This window comes from Crotalus tigris, unplaced genomic scaffold (genome assembly GCF_016545835.1).
Source record: "Crotalus tigris isolate CLP2741 ecotype Arizona unplaced genomic scaffold, ASM1654583v1 scf7180000017703.754461, whole genome shotgun sequence".
Lineage (NCBI taxonomy): Eukaryota > Metazoa > Chordata > Lepidosauria > Squamata > Viperidae > Crotalus > Crotalus tigris.
This window is the reverse complement of record NW_024096578.1, coordinates 512,501-538,885: the sequence shown is the minus strand read 5'-3', so window position 1 is coordinate 538,885 and position 26,385 is coordinate 512,501. Positions and strand designations below refer to the sequence as shown.

At 35.9% G+C, this 26,385-nt stretch overlaps 1 protein-coding gene across 4 annotated transcripts in view; it reads left to right on the top strand.

The window, feature by feature from the left end:
- The window catches only part of LOC120306009 (neurexin-1), a 622,144-nt gene that overhangs the window by 172,954 nt on the left and 422,805 nt on the right, over positions 1-26,385 (top strand). For all 4 annotated transcript variants that reach the window (XM_039338545.1, XM_039338547.1, XM_039338546.1 and 1 more), the window contains one exon: positions 25,441-25,742. In XM_039338545.1, coding sequence (XP_039194479.1) covers positions 25,441-25,742 — 302 coding nt within the window. The remainder of the gene's footprint in view (positions 1-25,440; positions 25,743-26,385) is intronic.

The window sequence follows — 26,385 nt, the reverse complement described above, 5'->3', positions numbered from 1 at the left end:
TCTCTTTTGCAACTCTATGTACCTCCTGACACACACCCTTTTGCACCTCATCACACAAGGTGTGTGTATATGCTGTGTGTGTATTTATGAATTATTATCAAGGCTGACTTGGGTTTTTATTTTGTTTTGTTTTAATGGCAGAGTATTCAAAGAGGAACAAAGAAAACATTCATAATCTTGAACTTATAAACTTGAATCCCAAAAGTAAAGGAAATTCCACTATGCATTAATTTATTTTCATTGTCTGTAAATATATTAATAGAAACTGTTTGTTGCTTTTTCCCCTTAAGAATATATAAATCCATATCTGGGCATTATAATACTGACTTTTTGATAAATATCAAGCAAGAATAATAACTAATTAAAAAGTTTTATCAAAGGTTGATCACAAGATAAAAACTGCATTCCTGATTACAGTTGTTTGTTAGAACTTTTTTAAAGTTACACTGTTTTTTTTCCCTTTTCTGCTGTGATCTACTTCATTTCCCCCCTAAGATATAAGCTTAAATGGGGAAACAGGGAATTAAATAACATTTCCAATTGAGTAATGTGAATCATGTAAAAGAATGTAGTTCTTTTACAGGTCAGCAGCAGAGCCCATCCTCCTGTTGTTGTTTTGCCTTCCCAGACAGGCTCTAGAAGAAAATATTATTTTTTATTATTTATAATCATTTATAATAGAATATAATCCAGCCCATATCTTAAACTTTTATAGAGCTGATTTTAACAAACTCAGAAAGAGCCTAAGAAAAATTTCATGGATAAAAATCCTAAAGGGGAAAACAATTCAAAAATCATTGAAAATACTGAAAAATATGGTCATAAAAGCCCATTCCAACATTGAAAAAAAAATCCAAGAAGAAACCAGCATGGTTGCACAAAGATCTCTTTGATAAACTGAAAAAAAAGTGAAGGAAACAGTTGCTCCACTAAGGAGAAGATGGCAAGGAAGCAATGGGCAGTAGAGAGAAAGAGCGATTTAACTCATTCTTTGAATCAGTCTTCACACAAAAAGAAACTATAGCCCAACCTACCAAAAACATAACTGTAAAAGACAGACTAGAAATAAAAATTAAAATAAGCAAGAAAATGGTAAGAGAATACTTGTCTGACCTTGATTAATATAAATCACTGAATTACATCCCAGACTTCTGAAGGAACTGGCAGATGTTATCTCAGAACCACTGTACCATATCTTTAAAAAATCTTGGAGCACTGGGAAACCACCAGAGGATTGGAAAAGAGATGATGTGGTTCCCATCTTCCAAAAAGGAAGAAAAAAAACACACCCACGAAACTATAGACCCATCAGCCTAACATCAATAGTTGGGAAGACATTGGAAAAAATAACCAAAAAACAGATCTGTGAATATCTAGAAACAAATAAAATTATAACTAGTAGCCAGCATGTGTTTGTTAAAAACAGATGCCAAACCAATCTTATTTCATTCTTTGATAAAGTGACTAAATTAGTAGACCAGCAAAATGCTGTGGACATAGTATAGTTAGACTTCAGCAATACATTTGACAAAGTAGACCACAACCTACTTCTTGGTAAACTAGAAAAAATGTGGAATAGAAAGCATTACACCAGATGTTATTTTTAAAACTGGCTGACAAACCAAATAGAACAGTGATTCTCAACCTTTTTAATGCCGCGACCCCCAACCGGTCGTAAGTCGAGGACTACCCAACTGGTCGTAAGTCGAGGACTACCCAACCAGTCGTAAGTCGAGGACTACCCAATCAGTTGTAAGTTGAGGACTTTCCCTGCCTGGGAGCGCCGCGCATGCATGGTGCTACCCGCTGCGCCAGCCGAGGCGTAGCTGGCAAGCAGCAGAGACGGAGCAGGCCGACCACTGGCTGGGCCACCAGCTGGCCCAGCCCAAGGGAGGTAAGGCACCCGCTGGGCCCCACGCACACCAGCAACCCTCCCTGTGCCTGCCGGCCTCCCACCTCCCACCCCTGGCCCTCTTTTACTTACATTTTTAGTAGTTGCTCAGCAGGGAGGGGTGGAAACTTCCAGACAGCTCGCCTTCGTTACAGACAACTTGCAGCACCGTTTGCAGAATGGGACTTTTGGCGAGCTCAGCAGGGCAGAGACAGCCTGGACAATTCCTATTGGCTTTTGAAAGCCAATAGAATTAGACTCTATTCAAGAGAGTCTATTCTATTGGCTTTCAAAAGCCAATAGAATAAAAGGGAGTAGCACAGCTAAGGAAAAGGGGGAAAAATGGCGGACTGAGTTGTTTGGCGACCCCTGTGAAATGGTCTTTCGACCCCAAATGGGGTCCCAACCCACAGGTTGAGAACCGCTGAAATAGAATGAGTAGTCCTCAATGGCACTACATCCATATGGATGGAAGTAAGCAGTGGGGTGCCACAAGGCTCTGTCTTAGGCCCAGTACTCTTTAATGTCTTAATAAATGACTTAGATGAGGGAATAGAAGGGGAACTCATCAAATTTGCAGATGACACTAAACTGGCAGGAATAGCCAATACAAGGCAAGCTCAGGATCCAAAAAGATCTTGACAAACTTGAACAACGGGCCTTATCCAACAAAATGAATTTTAATGTAGAGAAAAGCAAAGTTTTACATTTAGGCAGGAAAAACCAAAGATGCAAACCAAAGATTAGGCAAAAACTGGCTCAAAAAGAGTAGCTGTGAGAGGGACCTTGGAGACTTGGGGACAGTCACTTGACTATGAGCCAGCAGTGTTTAGCAGCAGCCAAAAAAGCTAATTCAATCCTTGTTTGTATAAACAGAGACATAGAATGAAAATTACTTTATAAATCCTTAGTAAGACCGCACCTGAAACAATGCATCCAGTTTTGGTCACCACATTAGAAAAAATATATTAAGACTTTGGAAAAAAAGAAAGAACAACTAATATGATTAAGGGCTTGGAGACAAAAACCTATGAAGAACTGTTGCAGAAATTGGGTCTGGCCAGTCTAGAGAAAAGAAGGACTAGGAAAGTCCTATATGAGAGGCTGCTTTATTTTCCAAAGCACCAGAAGGCGAGACAAGAAACAATGAATGAAAACTAATCAAGGAGAGAAGCAACCTAGAACTAAGGAGAAACTTCCTAACAGTGAGGACAATTAACCATTGCAACAGCTTGCCTTCAGAAGTTGTGGGTGCTTCATCACTGGAGGTTTTTAAGAAAAGACCGGACAGCCACCCATCTGAAAGGGTATAGGATGTCCTGCTTGAGCAGGGCGTTGGACTAGAAGTCCTCCAAGGTCCCTTCCAGCTCTATTCTGATTGATTGTTTCAACTTCTCTAAGGAGCAGCTATCTCCTTGAGACTGTAATTGAATTGAATACAGTGGAGGATCTGGCAGTCTCTGACCATTTGAAAGCTGATCAACTGCCTTAAGTCCTGTATGAAAGAGGAATTTTGCTTCAAATGATTGAAAGAAGTTTCTCTGTGAACTAAACAAAAGACTCATAAGTGAAGAGGGGGAAAAAAGCTTTCGACATTTTTTGTCTTGAGTAGCTATTGGTAGAAAAAAGAGAGTGAGTAAGATCTTTCTCCTCAAAGTAGATGCCTACTTTGAGCCAAAAGTATAGCTATTGTTTGTACTTCTTTCTGTGGAGACTGGTGGACAAACAACATTATTTATGAGCAGGACTTAAGAATAAAATTTTGCAATGCAAGCCCACTTCTTTTGTATGTACATGGATATCAAACACGTATTCAAAAGGGATGAGGCTTGTATCACAATGTTCTATGATCTTGCCAAATTTGGCCCACCCTCTGTGGAAAAGTGAGTGGGAGAATTGGGCCAGATGACTGAGTTGCATTAATGTTTTTCCACTGGTCTGAACAAAAAAGTTACTTAAAGCTTCATTGGTCATGGAATTTTTATCAGAAAACCTCTGGTCCTAGTGACTGACCCAGACTGGATCTTTTATCAGTTTCTTATTAACAAAGAAGGGTCAATGAATCATTAAAAAGCATAACCTACTGTTCTGACTAATGAAAGGAATGGCCCAGAAAGAGTTCATGACTCTAGTAATGTTACCTTATGAGGACATCCCTTTGCTACATTTTCCAATATTAATTTGGAAAGTTCATTCTTGTATCATTTTAATAGAGTTTTTATTCCCTGTGGCTGCTAGAATTATTGTACACAAGGAGCCAAGAAAGGCAAACCTTTTTTCAAATTAAATCTGTTCCCAATTTGTCATGCCTCACAGGTTCCTTCTAGAGCAGCTAGTAGCACTGTTCCCAGTGGTGGGATTCAAATATGTGAAAAACCGGTTCTTTATGTGGATGATGCTTCTGGAAGTCCATTCTGGGCCTGGGCAACAAAAAATTAGCTACCGGTTCTCCCGAAGTGATGCAAACTGGCTGAATCCCACCACTGACTATTCCTCTTGTCTGCAGTCAGTCAGTTTTGTTGGCATCAGTATGATGTTATAGTTATGCAAATATTGAGCCAAACTGGGGGCACAGTTTGGTGGGCAGAACAAATTAGTGGTATTTATTTATTTGTTTGTTTGTTTATTTACCACCCACCTCATTTTGAAGGAACTTTATGAAGCTGATCACCAGTTTTGAAGAGATAAAGTAAGGAAATATATTCAAAGGCAAGGCAAAACACCTGCAGAAAGATGTGGTCTTGGAAAACAATTGAAATGGCTTTTGGCAAATTTCTTATTAACTGGCAATGCATATTAGTTTCCTTTTTCTGCACAAGTTCAGAGAGGTTTAAGTATCTTTTAAATTCAACAACTGACTGTGATATTTGAGTGAACATCAGAGAGCTATCATAAATACAAACAAACAAAAAGAAAATGGGAAGTGTAGTGCAGCATGGACAGTTTTAAATTTGCAAAGCAGTCTTTTGCTCTTGAACTATGTATATTTATGGGAAAGTTTACTGTAGGTAATTTGATTTAGAAAATGCATATGATAAAGTGAACAAGAATAAATTATGCACTGTTTTGCATGAAAATTGAGTTCTAGGTTGTTTTGCTGAATACCATGATATATGAGAAAAACAAAGTTGTATATTTAGGCAGGAAAAATCAAAGGTATAAGTACAGATTAGGCGAGACCTGGCTCAAAAGCAGTAATCTGGGAGTCCTAGTGGATGATCACTTGAATATGAGCCAGCAGTGTGTAGCAACAGCCAAAAAAGCTAATACAATCCTGGGTTATATAAACAGAGGCATAGAATCAAGATCAGGCGAAGTATTAGTACTGCTTTATAAAACCCTAGTAAGACCACAAATGGAATACTGCAACCAATTTTGGCCACCATACTACAAAAAAGATGTTGAGACCTTGGAAAAAATTCAGAGAATAGCAACTAAAATGATCAAAGGCCTGGAGACTAAAACATATAAAGAATGGTTGCAGGACTTGGGTTTGGTTAATGCAAAAAAAAAGAAGAAATGGGGGTGACAGGATAGCAGTATTCCAGTATTTGAGAGGCTGCCACAAAGAAGACGGGATCAAATTATTCTCCAAAGCACCAGAGGGCATGACAAGAAACAATGGTTGGAAACTGATCAAAGAGAGAAGCTACCTGGAATTAAGGAGAAACTTCCTAACAGTGAGGACAATTAACCAATGGAACAGCTTGCCTCCAGAAATCATGGGCACTCCATCACTGGAGAATTTTAAGAAGAAACTAGACAGTCACTTGTCTGAAATGGTATAGGTTCTCCTGCAGGAGGCTGGACTAGAAGACCTCCAAGGTCCCTTCCTATTCTATTCTATTCTATTCTATTCTATTCTATTCTATTCTATTCTATTCTATTCTATTCTATTGTAGAAATAAGGCATGCATAAGAATCACTAATTTTAAAAACTATGGGATATTTTGCCATAGTTCCCTTTACTTGGAAAACTTTTTCTAATCTGGTCACTGAAAGACAGCTGGCGTTCCATTACACCAAAAAAACATTTTTTAAACTGAAACAATCTTTGGAGTGTTAGCAAAGGTTGATTTTCTTTTGGAGAGATTCAAACACTGTTTTTTTTTTCCCCTTTGCTAATACTTGCCTTTAAGCTAACACAGATAAATGAAAAGGTGAGACATTTCTTGTAACTTGATGGCAAAAAGTAAAATAGAAAATAATGCTCAGATAAAGGCAGAATTCAGTTGTTTAACTGAAAAATTCACAATGGTCAATTTTTCATAATATGATAATGCATAAATCATGGTTTAAAAATGGTTGAGTTTGAATAACATATGAAACCAAAATGAAACTGCAATATGACCTAACATAGCATTTAAAGAAATAGACCAATCCTAGAAATTAAGAAATGTATTCAGTTAATAGAATAGTAATTATTATTTTAAACTTTAATCTTTACTAAGCTATGTAATCTTTTCTTTTAAATGTAAGAGGAAGAGAGAATACTAGAAAAACAAAAGAGAAAGTGTAGCAGTTGCTAAACATTTTTTGATTTTGTAATATATGGGGGGGGTTGTTGTTTTATTTTTGGTCATACTATTTATGAATGCAAACTGGTTTTGCTACTGCAGTCATTGTAGTAGGCATTTCCTTAATGTTGCAAGTCAAAGCCTCTAGGGCTATATGTCTAAACAACTGATGAGTAATTACTATGGAGCTCTGAGGCAGAGAGCAAAGAAAAGGGGAAGCTATTAGCTATTAGAAGTACTTTATTTGAGATGTGAGCTAGAGCAGATTGCTATTATTTTTTGCTGTAGGGAAAGACTGAAGTATACCACATTTCTCTTAGACAATAAGAGAAACAGAATACCATGCACCTTCCATGGTGTCTGCATTTTGGTCACCTCTGTGGTAGTCTTTAAGCCCTTGAAATCAAAGCTACCAATACTGACTGCTGTTTTTATGGACAAAGTGAAAGTTTAAACACAGAGAGGTACACATACATATACTTACATATATACATGCATGCCTGACAGAGATTAAGGAATAGAGAAAGAGAAGCTAACAGGAAGACCAATGCAATTAGTGAAGGAATCCCAAAGACCCTTAAGTATCCCAATGCTTTCCTGGGCAATGAGTAATTGGTTTCTAGCTAACAATTCTAGACAATTAACCTTGAATAGATTGGCATTAGCTCCAAATAAACCCAATTTTAACTGGGGTTAAACTAAATAATTCTGGTTAACTAACTACCCATGTCATTCAAACTATTTTAAAAATAAAGGCTCCTTTGAGTCAGCAATTTGAAAGTGGTTTGCATTACTTTCTTCTGAGATGCATATATAAAGAACTTTCAGAATCTATGGGAGGGTTAGTTGAAACATTTCCTATCAATCTCAGCTCTACAAGAAATCACAAATCATGCAGTGACTTCTTCACCTCCACTCCTGTGTTATGAGAAATGTTTCTGTATCTTGTCATTATCTAAGATTATTCTCAGAAATCCTTTCATACTATTGACAGACATGTTGGGACTTGAAATGCAGGGAAAACACTTTCATTGTTCTGGCCACCAATCAATAAAAAAGTTTCCCAAGAGTAGCACATCTCTTATCTATATTATCAGCTTGTAGGCATAAGCATTTTTTTAAAAAAATCCTAGGACTTTCAAGAAATATATTTCTGTACATTTTTTCACATACTTTTATTTCTTAAAGTTGTATCTATTGTGTTGAATTTATTGTATGTAAGATGTTTTATTGGGCTGTCCCATTTGGATTTCTGAAGCTTCCAGATATTATTTTTTTATATATGTTCCTATCATGCATAGATATCTATAGGGGACAAATTATAAAACATATCACAATTCAAACTTTTCAACTTTTGTACGTGTATTGTGACATCACCTGCAAGTATGTTAATGGCAGAGCTTCCTTTGTGATTTCAAAGGCTATTTTGTCATTAAAAAATAAGATTAAATTTAAATACATGCTACGTTGAGCTAATTTGTTTATACAGTAGAACTTCCAAATATGTTACATTTACTAATAATACAGAGTAATACAATGTTCAGTAACTCTTTTTAAACTAATAAATATCTGCCTAACCATATCCTAAATACATTAAAAAGAATATATCAATTATTGCTTCCATGTTCATGCTTAATAATGCTATACCAAACTGTTGGAAAATCTTTAACTTCCAAAGACTTTCTTTCTTTTTCATCAGCCTCTTCTTTAAAGATATTTGCCACCATTGTGAAATGGAAATATTATTTCCCTGTCTTCCATATACAAGTTACAAGTTGTCCAACAGACACTAATGAAAAAATGCCAATTTTTGTGCAGCAATTTTTCATTATCTTCTTCAAATGCTAAGCTAGGTATAATATTTTAATTATTTTCTCTATTGTACACATCCATCACACTAACTTTAAAGGAATAAGGTAATCATACTAAGCAAAACAAGAATTAAACCTACTAAAGGAAGAGGAGAATATTTGGTGTCTCTTTGGTGTAAGAGAAATTGAATATTTGCTATCTCTTTGATATAAGAACCAAAATGAAAATACCTTCAACCTTTCAAGATTCTGTTATTGTATTCTATACAGAAAGCCAATATTTCTTGTGGAGTCTATTTCCTGACCTGGCTTAACTCAAATAGCTGACACTAATATTGGTGAAAACTTTTCTCCCAAATTTTGAATTTTCACAGAAAACCAGTATATATGTAAATATATTCCAGTTCTGTTATATTCTCAGCAACATTTACTGTTTTTCCTGGTTTTATTAACTTCAAACTCCTAGGCATTAAATATTGCCAGTATATCAACTTCAATGAATTTTCTCTAATTTTAGCTGATACTAGACAATCGGTGACAAGTTGTGCCATTTTTTCAGAGATATTTCCTTACCTGATTCTTCAATGACTTCGACCATGGTAAAGCATCTAATATACTGACTCATTGGAATACTTAAGATACATTCATATATGTGTCTACCTTGAAAATAGCCCATGTTAAACACAGTCAAACACCAGCACAGGAAATATTTTGTAGTGTCATAATCCGTTTCATGACAATTTTTATGTCATAAACTGTGGTGGTTTTTTTTTTTAATTTGTAACTTTTAATCCCACAGGAGTTTCAGTAGTATATAGATTGGGTTAAAATGGGGGGGAGGGGTTTGCCCAGGAAAATATTCCAAATTATATAATTTTATATTTAAACAGGTTTTCTAAACCATTTCAAGGTGGACAAGGTCAAGATCCTCTTTGTCAGGAGTGAATGATATTTTCTGAATATTCTTGCAAGTTTGTGTGTAGCCATAGTCAAATCTAGCTACTCATATATTTCCTGGAGAAGTCAGGGGTTTGAGGAACAGTGAAAACAAGAACTCAGAAAGGTAGGACAGGAGGTGGGAAGCAGGAGTAGCCAGAGTACATAAGCTTGTACTGCTGGAAGATCAGTAATGCAACCCATTGGAATCTGCCAAATGGACTGAGAGCAAAAGGAAGGAGAAGATCAAAATTGTCTGTTTAGTTATGACAACCTAGGCTGGCAATAGATATGACAGGATGAAACATAGTCTTTGATTTCTATTCCTACTTTCAATTACCACAACTCTCTGAGCACAAGGTCCAATATTTTGAACCTTCCCCAGTGTTCAACAGTTTTATTATCATGGTAAAGTTGTAACACCTCTTCCCTGAAAGGAACAGGAACAAATAAGCAACAACTGTGAAATTTATATTTTTCTATCTTAGAGGCAGAATTAGTCTGTGTGGATCCCTGAGAATTGGGCATTGAAGCCCTGACGTATATTTGTAAGCAAATCAAATTAAACCTAACTACTTCCTGACTTCCCACTTCTAGTTTTTTGGGATTTGTTTTTATTGCTGGGGTGGGAGAGAGAAAAAGTGTTTTAAAATGTTTTTTTTCAAGAATGTGTTGAGGAAGATGGCCAAGGAATATCATATTCAGAGTTCATCTGGGATCTTGCATTAGCAGCATAGTTGAGATAAAAATTTAGAACAATTATTTCCATTTGATCTAATATGGAGTGAGGAATCATTGTCTCCTGCAGGTACTCCAAATGCATGTGATCTATGCATACTTATATGGAATGGATTGCTTCCTCAAAGAAATGCCTCTATTGTTGGAATACTGCTTTTATGCAGCACCTTTTTATTGAAAATAAAACTGTTGTACACCACAGTTAGATTGATTGCGAACATAGCTGTGGTTTTGAGGCCTCATTGGAATCCTGCTTCAATATAGCTGTTTAAGCTTAACACCTGGTCTACACAGCTACAGTTTTGTTGGAAACAGGCTTGTTCCACAGGCAAATGTTCATCTATTATGGGATCTATCCTATTTATAAATATAATTATAATGAATATAGGAATTTATAATTATAAGGAATATGGAATATAGAGAATGCTTTCTTATTTTCAGCCTCTACAAACAACAATATACACAAAGTAGTTTCCAAACTAGGCAATCTAACAATGGTATTGGAGAAGACTTGTATAATACCATGGACGGCCAAGCAACCACACCAATGGATCATTAAACAAATGAGTCCAGAGCTCTTGCTTGAGGCACAAATCATCAGGCTCAAATTATACTACTTTGTACACATGAGAATACCCGGACTCTCTAGAGAAGGCTCTAATGCTAGATAAGATGGAAGGAAAGAGTGGAAAAGGATCACGAGCAGCAAGATGGATGGACTCAGTTACAATGCCAATGTGTGCATTATTGGGAGATCTGAAAGTACAGGTTATGGATAGATTGTTAAGAAGGAGCCTATCTAGGTAGTCAGTAGGAATTGAAAATGTCTTGATGGCACATAATGAATCACAAAAAAAAATTAGGAATAAATACTAAACAAAAACAACATGAATGTAAAAATGGGAAAAAGAAATATAACTGTATTTAATACCAGTTTTTGTCTGTACCACAAGTGGATGTAAAAATATACACCCCATTTACCTTTTAGTTGGATGCAGACAATAGAGGTTGGCTTACAAAGAGAACTCTAAATTTGAAAAAAAATCATTGCATAGAACAATGTTTACCTGCATGGGATAAAACTGGACTTTGGTTACACTCAAGGCAAAGTATGCCAAAACTAACCAGTACTGTATCCTTAATATCAGTCAGAATTGCTGCATTTTATGATTAAACTTGGTAACCTTAGCTACATTTTCTCTGTGTTACTAAATGCTATATGTAAGCCACATGAAATGGCCACACAAGATCCTTTGTTAAGAACATTTAGATGAAAAAACAGTGGATAATATTACCCAGTGTGTGTCTCCTATCCAAATACTAACTATGATTGATCTCTTAACTTTTATGTTCAGCTAACATTGGCTACAAACTACCACTCAACAGTGATTACATTTAAGAGTGCTAAAAACTGTTTAAGTCCTTTTTCTAGCTGTACTATTTTTTTCCAGTCCTAGGGTTGATAAAGGTTTCCAGTATAAACTGATCTGAATGCATAAAAGTTTATTGGTTAGTACATATCACATGCTCTGCACCACTCTGTGTGAATACCCTTCTTTACTACATACACAATTTTCTTAAAATCTCACCAATTTAGAAGAGCAAAACATATTTGTAATCCAGTATTTGATTTGCTCAGATATACATTTTTATCTCCTGTTCATGTGAACAAAGAACAAAGAATTTGCTATGACTGCAATCTCTCTCTCTCCAACCAAATGAATAAATAATTCCTTCTCAAGTAAGGTTTGTTTTAGAGAAGGGCAATAAATCATGCAATTGATTGCTCTATCATGGTTCTTCCATCTGGATGTTATTAAAACAATATTAATCAAAGGGAAACTCCAGTTTCACCATTATATTTTATATATCGGATATGGAAGTTATTGTCTGGTTCATAAATCATTCTAAATATCATATATCATTGGCTATAGCAGATCTCCCTCTCTTACTGATGAAAATTACCAACTGGCAGATGATGTAAATGTGTTCTACTATAGGTTTGAGAGGAGATCACTGTCAACTATTCCTACCTTTCCCACTTCAGATATACCAACAGTACTCAATTCTCCTAAACTATCTCCATCTTTCTGGGCCTCCTGCCTCTAGTAGTCTTTCAAAAAGATGTGTAAGGTCTATTTCATAGACAAAAGATTGGAAAAGCACCAGGGTCAGATGAAGTAACTCCTTCTTGCTTCAAAATTTGTCCTGAACTTACCTGTATTTTAAATAAATCACTGGAGATGTGTTATGTCCCTTTTTGCTTCAAATACTCTACTTATCATTCCAGTTCCCAAGAAACCCTCCATCAAGGAGTTGAATGACTTCAGACAAAATGCTCTGATATCTGCAGTTATGAAAACCTTTGAGAGGTTAATGCTGACCCAGCTGAAAATCATCATGGATCCATTGCTAGATCCCTTGCAGTTTGCCTGCCAAGTAAATAGATAATGCTGTCAATATGGCACTACACTACATCTTGCAACATCTTAAATTTTCAGGGACCTATGCACAGGTCCTTTTTGTAGACTTCAGCTTGGCATTCAATACTATCATTCCAGAAATTCTTCACTCTAAACTGATTCAGCTAACTATACCTGTCCAAATTTGTAGGTGAATTATTAGCTTTTTTACAGGCAGGAAGCAACAAGTGAAGCTAGAGAAAATCACATTTAGTACCCAGACAGTTAGCATGGGATGCCCCTTGGGGCTGTGTACTCTCTCCATTGTTCTTCGCTCACTACACAGTTTCTAAGATTCCCTTTGTTAAAGTACTGAAGTTTACAGATGATACAACAGTTATTGGTCTCATTTAAAATGGTGATGAGTCTGCATATAGACAGGAAGTAGAACTAGCCCTTGTGGTGCAATCAGAACAATCTGGAGTTGAACATGCTTAGAACTGTAGAGATGAGAGTAGATTTTAGGAGGAGCCCACCTACTCTACCACTTCTTATTATATTCAACAGCACAGTATCAGTAGTAGAATCCTTAAAGTTTCTTTAATCACCCAGGATTGAAATGGATACCTAACATTAGAACCATCATTAAAAAGGCACAAAATGAATGTTCTTCTTGTATCAACTTAGAAAGTTCAGACTGCCCAAGAAGCTATTGATACAGTTCTACAGAGGAATTATTGAGTGTCATCTGTATTTATAACAATCTAGTTTGGTACAGCAATTAAAGAGAACAAGTACGGATTCCAACAGATAGTTAGAACTGCAGAAAAAAACATTTACAACCAGCCTGCCTTCCATAGAAAATTGTGGGGGTCAAAAGAAGGTCTGAGAAAATATCTAGAGATCCCTCCCATCCTGGATATAAACTGTTTCAATTCCTCCCCTTGGGATGCTGCTATAGGGCATTGAATGCCAAAACAACTAGACCTGGGGACAGTTTTTTTCTTTCATGTCACTCTGCTGAACACCTAATCCTCACAATATTGTCTTACGCCTAAGTATATTTACCCATGTTGTATGACTGTAGTATTATTATTGTCCTTATCTTCTCTACTACCCCCTGTTATTTGTATTATTATAACATTATTATTCTGTTGCTTTGCATATACACTGAGAGCTTCTGCACTGGAGACAATTTTTTATGCGTCTAATCACACTTGGCCAAATAAAGTATTCTAATTCTAATTCTAAATTGTAAGTACATTTACAGTTTGAATTATTGCAAGTTTATGAACTGTATTGTGCTTCATAAATCAATGTTTATGATTTTATATGTGAATGAAGCCACCTTCTACTCATGTTACTCTATAATTCCAATTCAGCCATAATATCTGAACAGAATTGGAAGGGTAATTTAGGCCACCAAATTCAACTCCTACTCAGTGTAAAACACTGGATTAAACAACAGAGAGAAAGCAGAACTATTTAACTGGTTTTTTGCATCTGTCTTTACACAAAGGGAAAAAACAGACCAACCTGTCAAAAATAGTGCCATAAAAAACAGGATAGGCAAGAAAATGTTAAGCGAGCACCTGTCCAGCCTTGTTATTGTTGTTAGTTACAAAGTCGTGTCCGACCCATCGCAACCCCATGGACAACGTTCCTCCAGGTCTTCCTGTTCTCTACCATCTTCTGGAGTCCATTTAAGCTCATGCCTACTGCTTCAGTGACTCCATCCAACCACCTTATTCTCTGTCATCCCGTTCTTCTATTGCCCTCAATCTTTCCCAGCATTAGGCTTTTCTCCAGTAAGTCCTTCCTTGAGTTCAAATCACCAGGACCAGATGGAACTGGCAGATGTGATCTCAGAACCAGTGAACTATATTTTTCAAAGATCCTGGAACACCTCGGAACTACCAGAGGACTGGAAAAGAGCTGATGTAGTTCCCATCTTCAAAAAAGGAAAAAAGGTGGATCCAGGAAATTACAGACCTATCAGTCTGACCTCAATACCTGGGAAGATTCTGGAAAAGATAATCAAACAACGAATCAGCAAACACCTAGAGGCAAACAAAGTCATTACTAAAAGCCAACATGGGTTTGTTAAAACAGATCATGCCAGACAAATCTTATTGCATTCTTTGACCAACTGACAAAATTAGTGGATCAGAGGAATGCTGTGGACATAATTTACTTGGACTTCAGTAAGGTATTTGATAAAGTAGATCAAAACCTACTACTTGATAAGATAGAAAAATGGGGGTTAGACAGCATCACCACGAGGTGGATTTGTAGCTGGCTGACCGGCCGTACTCAGTATGTGGTCCTCAATGGAACTGCATTTACATGGAGGGAAGTGTCTAGTGCGGTGCCCCAGGGCTCTGTTCTAGGTCCAGTGCTCTTCAACATCTTCATCAATGATTTGGACGAGGGGATAGATGGAGAACTCATCAAATTTGCAGACGACACCAAACTGGCAGGAATAGCCAACTCTCCAGAAGACAGGCTTAAGATACAGGAGGATCTGGACAGACTTGAACACTGGGCGCCATCTAACAAAATGAAATTCAACGGTGAAAAAAGTAAGGTTCTACATTTAGGCAAGAAAAACCAAATGTACAGGTATAGTATAGGGGGTACCTAGCTCAATAGTAGTAACTGTGAGAGGGATCTCGGAGTCCTAGTGGACAATCACTTAAATATGAGCCAGCAGTGTGCTGCAGCTGCCAAAAAAGCCAAAACAGTGTTAGGCTGCAATTAACAGAGGGATAGAATCAAGATCACATGAAGTATTAATACCACTTTGGTAAGGCCACACTTGGAATACTGCATCCAGTTTTGGTCACCACAATATAAAAAAGATGTTGAGACTCTAGAAATAGTACAGAGAAGAGCAACAAAGATATTAGGGGACTGGAGGCTAAAACATATAAGGAACGTTGCTGGAATTGGGTATGTCTAGTTTAATGAAGAGAAGGACGAGGGATGACATCATAGCAGTGTTCCAATATCCCAGGGGCTGCCACAAAGAAGAGGGAATCAAGCTATTTTCCAAAGTGCCTGAATGCATGACAAGAAGCAACGGATGGAAATTGATCAAGGAGAGAAGCAAGCTAGAACCAAGGAGCAACTTCCTGATAGTTAGAACAATTAACCAGTGGAACAACCTGTCTCCAGAGACGGTGAATGCTCCAACACTGGAAGTTTTTAACAAGAGACTGGACAGCCATTTGTCTGAAATGGTATAGGGTTACCTGCCTGAGCAGGGGGTTGGACTTGATGACCTCCAAATTCCCTTCCAACTTTATTATTGTTATAAACCATTCCCAACTGATGGTTGTTAAACTTCTACTCGAATGCATCCAGAGATGTGAAGGCCAGCACTTATCTGAATAATTGATGTCATTTTCAAAACACTCATTGTAATGAACTAGCTAGGAAGAACTATTGACACATAATCACAGGTGGTTTAAGGAATAAAACGCAGCAAGGAGAACTTTCAAATAGTGTTTTACTATTTATATTTAGAAAACTTCAAATATAGTTTGATAATAAATAAAGATTAATTGGTTATTTAAATGGGTTATTACTTTGGAATATTAAACTCAAGGAAAATGTTGAGAAAGAATAAAGCTTCTCTACCTCTGAAACTGGTAATTGATTGCATAAATTTCTAGATTATTTCATCTGTAAAAAGAAATCACTTCAGACAGAATATTTTTACTTTTGAAGTCTGGGGCTAACATTTCAAAGCAACACAGGCTTTTATTTATTTATCTGTATATTCCTTGTTCCTTCCCTATGGGTGTATGTTTTGTTCAACATTCCTTATATTTTGTTTTATCATGTTTTTTTTAAGATTCTTCCACTTATCTCACTGATTTAATCAAATATATATTAAACAAAGTGCCATAGTTTAAAGTTTCATATGTAACCAATGTGTAGCATACAGTGTACAATGCATAGCCTGGGGAATCATAGTTCAGATCTCAGCACTGATAGATGATCTTGGACAAATCATTGTCATACTAAGGCATGATTTGTTTAACTCTATGGTTGTCAAATAAATCATAATAGGGTGAGTTCCTATGCAAGAATGAGCCATGAAACATAATTCACAACCTACAAGATCTGTTTTGGTATAATCTATCAAAACAAATACAATAATTGCTTTATGGCCTACCGGAATTCAGTTTCATTCTACTTTGTCTCTCAAGGGGTTAAAACATTCAGGGCAATGTAATCCAGCTAGTTGTAGAAATAATGGAATGCAAAATAAACATTTTAAAAATAATAGCATGGACTAATATATACTATAAATCATTTCTGGATTATCTTATAATGCCACCCCTACTTTTTCCTTATAAGAAGAAGACAGGATTCACATAGACTCAATGTAGGAGCTAAAATGAGGAAAGGAAGGGAATGATTGTGGTTAAAATCAATATACCAATCTTATCAGCTTTGTTTGCTGCCATTGTGTCAATATATTGGGTCTAGTTAATCACTTTTGGTTGCTCTAACTAGAAAGGGGAGTGTTTCTTATTGATGATAGGCTTTTGTTTTTAATCAATGTCTAAATTTTGTTTCAATATGTTGTTCTCTGGCAATTTGCTTTCCCTTGGTCAACACAGATAGTTAATTACTGGATCTTATAGGATCATTTTGACTGATCTGGTGAATGATGTGGAACCTTACCAGCCTACCTCTGATGATAGGTAGCTTGAGGGAGTCTCAAATTCTGGGAAGGAGTTCTTCACATCCAGTCTACTTTAGCTCTCTGAATGTTGATCAGTAGGAATGTGTGTAGAGTATAGTAGGACAATTAAACATGAGGCAAAGTGAAAAAATCTTAGTTTCACAGGTTTATGAACTAGGAATCTAAAATAGGTGGTTTATATGCTGTATTGAGAACATTTAATTTATTTAGGATTTAGAAACTTCTAAGAAATTTTCCTACGTCTCAAGAATTTTAGTTATTAACCATTAGCCACATTGGTGCAGGATAATGGGATTCATATCAATCTAGACAGATATCAAATGCATTTTTTAAAATTATTTTTAAAGTTTTTCCTAATGAAGTCACTATCTCAGGGGTGTCAAATTGCTGGCCCATGGCAAAAAAGTTGCAATATGTCACAACATGTCACGTGACATTGCGAGTTTGACACCCCTGCACTATCTGGTAATACTGCAGGAATCCTCTAGGGAGTATCTCTCTTCTGCTCAAGTTACCAATGTAAAATATATTTATCTCTACTCTGTGTGGCTATAGCTTAAAGGCAAAGAAAGCTTAGATAGCAAGCTTCACACACTGTATAATACACTCTAATGTTCCAGATGCTATTCTTAAACATCAGTTAGTAAAAAAAAACAAAAAAAAACATTTCAGTTAGAGTTACACACATTAGAGGTGTATCCAACATCAGATGATAACATCATGGTATGATAGAATGCAGAAACACAATCCTTTTCATGGGACTTGGTTCAAAGGATTTATCTGCTGGGGGGAGGAAATCTGAAAAAGTGGATATGAACCAAATACCATCCTTTTATTACAGGATAAGTAAACTGCAGGCCTTACTTTGGTGTAATGGATATATCCTCCAGGAGATATGCCCAAATTCATTAACCAATTGGTAACTTCTGATTTCTAAGCACCTTCAACTAGTCAAGTCTTTATATCTCTGCCATATTTTGATATATAGATGCCACCTCATCGGTTTATTGTTATTTTTATAATACATACCTAATGCATATTTAATTAATGGAAATGACTGAATGAGTATCAGTCTGATCTATCTGATAAGGCTAACAGATTCTCACCTACCACTGAAAAAATCTAATTTCAGAGCTGATTCCAGGTGTCAGAAGACTTTGACAAAGTGCCTTCTTGTAGGTCACTTCATATTGCAAAGGAGACAGAATTTTGTCTATTGTAAAATATTAAAATGGAATTATGTGTGTCTGTGGGGATGACAAGGGACAAATGACAATTTGGTGATGATGTCATGATGCAAATGCCTTGATTTAGATACATGTATCAGAACTCATTATGCAAGCACATAGCCATATCATTTCTATGACATCAGCATATGCATATATTCATTTTGGTATTAAGCAAAGTTTGTTACAGATATTAGGGCATGAAGGGACTCCAGGACTAGGCTATGTTTTACAAAGTCCATTTAAATTTCTTGAAATTCCCCAACTAACTAGGGGGCCAAAGACAACTTGGGGGATATTTTCCATAGTAGATCTAGAAAAAGCAATGGAAAATAAATTAATGAACGAACAATGTTTCCGATATGCATTAATATATATGGAATCTATAATGTATTGTGAGCCACCATTTTTGCCTAGCAACCAGCCCTGTTTATTGAACTCTGATAAGCTACCAGATATTCAGTATCTTGCTCATAACTTTTGTAGAACTAATTTTAAAAAAAGAACAGTATGCAGACTGATTTGAGAATTTTGAAAGGAATCCTGCCCAATCATTCCAATGTATAAACTCAGTCCACAGAAACAACTTTTGGTTAAAAAAACATGAATACAAATAAGTAATGTCCTTAATTTGGACTCTAAAATGGCTTCCTCTGTCAAGGAGGGAAATGGAAAAATATTTTTTGTGCATGTGTGAGAGAGCTTTGTAATAAGACACTTTACAACTGGGTCCACTAGGACTCTGAGATCCCTTTCACAGTTACTACTATTAAGCAGGTACCACCTATACTACCTCTGTACACTTAGGTTTTTCTTGCCTAAATGTAGAACCTTATTTTTCTCACCATTTCCTTGTGCATTCCTGCAACTTGTTAAAATCATGAAAGGAAAACAGTCCCAACTTCTTTATATAAAAAGGACATCGATATGAACATTTACATTTTCTTTAGATGAGATTTGGTGACAGTATAAAAACATGAATTATTATCTTTATTTTATTTCTGAAATTTATATGCTCCCATCTCACTATGAAAAGTGATTCTGAGCTTTTCATTACATTGAAAAACTAGGTTTTATTTCTTGCAAGAAATTTAAGTACCATTGATTAAAAATATGTTCTCTTGTTTGTTGGGAAATTAAAGTAGGTCTGAGAAAGAAAATCATGGATCAGGTTGTACACAGGTTTTCAACAGCGGAAAGGTCATTGAACATCTGTGGTGGCATAAGTAAATAATTGTAGACCTTGGTCCTAGAGCAGTGGTTCTCAACCTTTTTAATGCTGTGACCCCAACCGGTCGTAAGTTGAGGACTTTCCCTGCCTGGGAGCACCGCACATGCGTGGTGCTGCCCCCTGCGCCAGCCGAGGTGTAGCTGGCAAGTGGCAGAGATAGCGCAGGCTGACCACTGGCTGGGCGACCAGCTGGCCCAGCCCAAGAGAGGTAAGGCACCCGCCGGGCCCCACGCGCACCAGCAACCCTCCCTGCGCCCGCCGGTCTCCCACCTCCCACCCCTGGTCCTCTTTTACTTACATTTTTAGTAGTTGCTCAGCAGGGAGGGGTGGAAACTTCCAGACAGCTCGCTTTCGCTGCAGACAACTTGCAGCACCGTTTGCAGAATGGGACTTTTGGCGGGCTCAGCAGGGCAGAGACAGCCTGGACAATTCTTACTGGCTTTTGAAAGCCAATAGAATTAGACTCTATTCAAGAGAGTCTATTCTATTGGCTTTCAAAAGCCAATAGAATAAAAGGGAGTAGCACAGCTAAGGAAAAGGGGAAAAAAATGGCAGACTGCGTTGTTTGGCGACCCCCGTGAAATGGTCTTTCGACCCCAAATGGGGTCCCGACCCACAGGTGGAGAACCACTGTCCTAGAGGGTTTGGTTTTTTTTTTTTTTTTGCATTCTCATGCTAACAATACGAAAATAATAACTAATTTAATGTAGAAAATATATTTTTTTTTCAGAAAAGGTTCCAAGAACTTGAGACCATAGGACCTAATGCAGTTCAGTTTTGAATTGATTTGTATTTGATTGAATTATTGATTGATTGATTGATTGATTACAGTTCATATGTCACTTACTGATAGAGGAGAATATTTATAGCTCACAGTTGAAATGAGGGGTCCTTGGTGCTTTCTGAGTTTGGTTGTTTTCTTGCAGATGTTTCATTATCCAAAAAGATAATTTCATTAGTGCTGGTAGGGAGTGGGTTTTTCTCTCATTTTATATTGTAGGGGCTTGCCCTGTCAGTGTTTTTGTTGGTGGTCTTGGTGATTCTTTGATTGCCCTGCTTACTGTCACTTAATCTAACAAGATTCAGAACACTTTACAATAGACAATAACAGTACAATATAAAATGATTATAAATAAAACTAACCAAATACTTCCTGGCTTGTTATTTTGTGTCCTGAACTCATGTACTATATTCTCCTGTCATTATCCTCCCTAAAAATATTTTCCAGAATTGGTTGGTGGGAAGCTGTCAAGGGACTCCTGCAGATGCACAAACACATCACCACAGTTTTGTAACTGAAGTCAGGGAAAGATTTCTTCCAGGCAACAAAAAGCAATAAAATCTAGTTCATTGAAAGGAACATATATGATTCAAGCTGCTTTATGACTGAAATAGCAAATATAACGTCATTTGCCAGCTGTCTCACAATTGCTCATTTAACAACTGTCTAAACTCATGATGTGACTTGAAATGGCTATATTAAATACAGTGCTGTGAGATTACTAGAATATCTCTTCTTTCTTTTTAGTTCTATAGAACTTGGTCTGATGGGGATGCCAATATGCTCACAGATTTCTACCTTGTTATCCAGTATGCTTGGTTGCTTGCTTTATTCAATTTTTATGGTTGCCCATTTCAACAAGTAACTCTGCCCCATTTAAACTTTTCATCTGAGAGAGAGAGAGAGAGAGAGAGAGAGAGAGAGAGAGAGAGAGAGAGAGAGAGAGAGAGAGAGAGAGAGAGAGAGAGAGGCATATTATGAAGCAAAACACCAACCTCTGACATCATCTTTATTTTCAGGAATGCTTCTGACCTCCAAATCTCCATATTGAGCTTTCTTAGCTTAGAAAATAAAAACAAGGAACAGCAGCAACCTTCTTGTTTAGGGGGGGGGGGGAAAAACAGGGATCTCTTCCTATAGAAGGGAATGTTAATGTTACATTACATTTCATTAATGTTAGGTAGCATTTAATTAAACTTAGCAATAGACTATATATAACATGCTTTTAAAATTCCACTGGTATCACCAGCCCCAAAAGGAGACAACTGCAATAGTTTGGAAGTTTTTCCTAGTTTTCTCTGATGTCTAACAAATATCTCTATAGTGATCATTAAAAAATAGAGAGTAGAATGAATGGTCATTACACCATAAATAATTTTTTAATTATTTCATCTCACAGCAGTTGTGCTTCTCATTTACTAGGCTTGTCATAAATAAAAGTAGTTGGCCTATTTGATTCATAGAACAGCATCTATTGCTACTGCTATTGTATTTCACATTACAGCTTCATTCACCTTGAGATATACAGTATATATTTTAGAACTAAATTCAATGATAAGATAGATGCATCAGCTACCCAGAGGTCTGTATTTCCACATGCAAAAAATATGCAAAACATGCATCATGCACATGCTTTCTTCATGTACAGAAGAAAATATTAAGAATAATAAAAGTTAGTCAGTCGTTGGTTTAAGGTGCACTTTGCAAAAGCCAAGTTTAATAGTAGTACAGAAAGATAATAGATTAGGTGAAAGGAAGGATGACTTTGTTGTATTCCATGAGCTGACTATTAATGAACAAGATGGAAGGTTTTTTTAATAATACACTGTGGCATTGCAACACATAAAACCTTATTTTAATACTTTAAGGAAATGGAAATCTATTACCAAAGACATATTCTATGAGTGCATAATCCACTGAGATACTGATCCAGAAGAAGCAATATAAACCTAAGGAATAAGAATTCAGAATAACAGAGTTATACCATTTCATACAAATGGCTGCCCAATCTCTTCTTAAAAAAACTTCAGTGATGGAGCACCCATAATTTCTGGAGGCAAATCATTCCACTGATTAATTGTTGTAACTGTGAGGAGATTTTTCCTTATTTCTAAGTTAGATCTCCCTTGATTAGTTTCCTTCCACTGCTTCTTGTCCTGCCTTCAGGTGCTTTGGAAAATAGGTTGACCCCTCTTCTTTGTGGCAGCCCCTGATATATTAGAACACTGCTATCATGTCACTCCTTGTCCTTTTAGGAATGACACACTGGATGCTAACAGCATGTTAAAATAATTTTATAAAAGTATTAGCAAAGAATAAAAAGCAGAAATAGTCCCCTATTCATAATAAAGATGGGACCATGTTTTGAGGAGATATTCCTCCATTTTCTCCTATTTTTTATAAAACAAACTCCCAATATAGGAAGTCTGTTTTTAATACTCACACATCATCATTTCTGCAATCTTCTATTAATTTTAAGATGGATTTCAAGAGCCTGTGACAGACGTCAGCTGCATTCCCCAATAATGTGATATGTTACTGCAAAACAAATCCTTCATTATATGAGAGAGTTTTGTGCTAACTTAAAATGAACAATAGCTGAAAATTTTGGAAATCCATTATAAGTCCAATTAACATTGGTATAGAAAAATTCTTTATTGCTAAATGAGAGAAGGTAATCTCTTTATTGCTAAATGAGAGAATGTAATCTCATATTTTGATTTATAGGTAGAATGACCATAGAACATAATTTGAGTTTATTACCAGTGAAAAAAAAAATCAGTCTAATCCCTACAGGATCAAAATGAGCAAGTGCATTCAATGTGTCTAAATAAACTGTAAAATGTCTTCTCAAAGACATTATTATTCAAAATTAAAATCCAAATGATGACATTAATCAAAAAACTCTGTTCAAAACTTTTGAAGCCCTATCTGTTCAGTCTTACATTTTTCCCACATTGAGTTGTCAGATATCTATGAAAAATACACAAGCATGGTATGAGTATAATAGTATCTATTGCTCACGTTTTCTAATTTTTAGAGTCATAGTTATTTTTGAAGCTCAAATTATGTAACTATCAGAATTAATATTAACCACTTTATCTGTCATAAATGTATTTCATCTCTTGTCAAAGTAGTCATATTAGCCCTTGTTTTGTCTGCTGATTCAGTTCATCTCATTTTATCCTCTTTTACTAAATAATGAAAAAAAAATCTCAGTCAGGATTTGGCTTCAATATTTTGCAGCTTAGAATTAATGCAGTCCTAATTGTTGCTTTTTTCTTGTAATAGATTACTAGAAAAAAATATACATGAAGAAAATCAATGTTAAAAGAAATAGATATATTCATATCTCAACATTAATGATAGTCTTTCAGTAAATGGACAATGAATAGTAGAACAATATTTTATAAACAAGAGCAATTTTCTAATTTCTATTCTGCAATGGACATATCAACTTTCCTCTATAAAAATATAAACTCCTTGCCTACACACACACACAAGCACACACACACACGCACACACACACACACACAAAAGAGAGAGAGAGAGCTCTGCTTGCCAACTCACCCAAGGGAGTCAAATAGAAGATATTTTGGCAATAGTTCAGCTAAAAAGCGCATTAGATACTCCTATCACATCCACTGTTAGCCAGTGCTAGAGCTTGATCCAAAACATGGATGACTCCACAATGATTATTACTGTTGGAGGACAGACTTCCAAACTAGGAAGAGGAGTCAAGTGAGAAATTATTCTGGAATCTCTACATAGGTATAAGAAGGCAAGGTCCATCCCACTTTGAATCCTGTTGAACCTTAATTAGTCTGGCTCAGCCAGTCTGAGAAGATTCCTGTGGTATAGGCATGAGCAATAACTAATTGAAATCATGTGTGGATCTCATTGTTTGCACCTAACAATTACAATGCTGATAGATGGCATGGTACCATCCACTCTGACAAGCTGCTATCTATATCTCTGGGATCTAGGGTCTGATAAATCTAAAGTAGAGTCACTATGATGATGTATTTAATCATTTCATCCTCAGAGAGCCATGAGGATTTCCCCAACTTCTCTTAAGCTTTATATATATATATATATATATATATATATATATATATATATATATATATATATATATATATATTAAAATCAATAAATAGTTGAACACCAAGAGAATAAAATTATACAAAAGTTAAAAATGTTAAAACTTTTATTTACTAAACCTAGCTTTTGTCAAGAGCTCTTGACTGCCGTTTACACCCTGATGATGTCAAGAGCTCTTGACGAAAGCTAGGTTTAGTAAATAAAAGTTTTAACATTTTTAACTTTTGTATAATTTTATTCTCTTGGTGTTCAACTATTTATTGATTTTAATATGAACATACCCAAGAGTCATATTTTTACTTGCATAGCTGATATATATATTCAGATTTGTTTTTGCTGACAAAGAGTTAAAAAAATTAAGTGGGAGACTAGAATAGCTATTTCCAGCTCATTATGCTCTTATCAGCTAGCCACACCCTTTTCTGTACCCTTTCTGTATGTGTGTATATATATATATATATATATATATATATATATATATATATATATGGGACAGAGAACTCTTATCTAGAGATATTTTATTTTCAGATGGACTTTCAGATAAGTGATGTGCCAAGCCATGCAAGGATGTTCTGTATGTTGTACCATACATTCTTTGTTATCCTTTCTTCCACCTATTACTTGTTTTTAATAACCATTTGAGATCTCTCATTTTATCCAAATGTTTAAGTCTATAATTTGTTTGTATTTGAATTATTTATTCCTTAATTTGAAGATGCACAGTGCTTCAAAATGTCTTTACAATACATAAATATGTATAGCAATAATGACAACATATAGTAATAACAGTAATATTGCAGTTTTACCAAATGTAAAATAAATTGGGCTGCAGGCTTTGCTGAAGAATTCTTAATTTATTTTAAAACCTATATACCAGTTTTCTTCAACCAGGGGTCCTCAACAAAACAGAATTAAGTAATTGTTAATTTTTATTTCAGTAAGGAATAACCTTACTGAATACAAGAATCCTTACGATTCTTACATTAGGAAAAAATGTTTAATTTATGTGATTATTGTGTTTTCATTCTTATATGTGCAAGAATCAACTAATTACAAAGATTTTCTCTTTTCTTGTTTATTTAGGAAAAGAAGAATACATTGCAACATTCAAAGGATCAGAGTATTTCTGCTATGACCTCTCACAGAATCCTATTCAAAGCAGCAGTGATGAAATAACTCTGTCCTTTAAAACTCTACAGAGGAATGGACTAATGCTTCACACTGGGAAATCAGCTGATTATGTCAACCTTGCCCTGAAAAATGGAGCTGTCTCCTTAGTAATTAATCTGGGCTCAGGGGCCTTTGAAGCACTGGTGGAACCTGTGAATGGGAAATTTAATGACAATGCCTGGCATGATGTGAAAGTAACCAGGAATCTGCGTCAGGTAACAGTACAATGGTTACAGCAATAACTGACTTTGCTTCTGCTACAGCTAAGTGTTTAGTGATCTTGCAGTTAGAGTAACATGCAGCTGAGTGTTTAACAGACCTCTGAACCCTAAGGTTCACCATGTTATATAGAGATGTATAATTCTTTTTATACATGAGCACAGGCACACCTAGAAAGTAAATTTTAACCAGGATTGCTCTGAACAATTATGCAAGCACAGCCAGATGCTTAAAGTTGTTTATTTGTGAGAGGCAGGTGGACTGGGAAGAGTAGATCATTTTTATTAAGAAGATTAGACACCTGGACAATCCATTCTTTCCCAGGCTATTATTTCATACTTGTAATTTTCCAGAAGCTCCTTTTTTATATTGCTAAAACAAAGCTGAATGTTTCTTTGTTTTTCTTTTTATCTACTGGGTCTCTCAACTATATTTTAAGAAATCGAAAACTGATTATAAAGATGGAATAAATACCTAAAAATACATTTATAACAGACATTTTCCTCAAAGAAACATGTCCTGCCAATGAACTTATGCTTAGCATTTATATCCTTAGGTTGCACTTCTGTATATAAGTTACTGATGCAAGAATTCCAATGAAATTGATGAGAGTTATCCATGCAAAAATGGTGGTAGGAT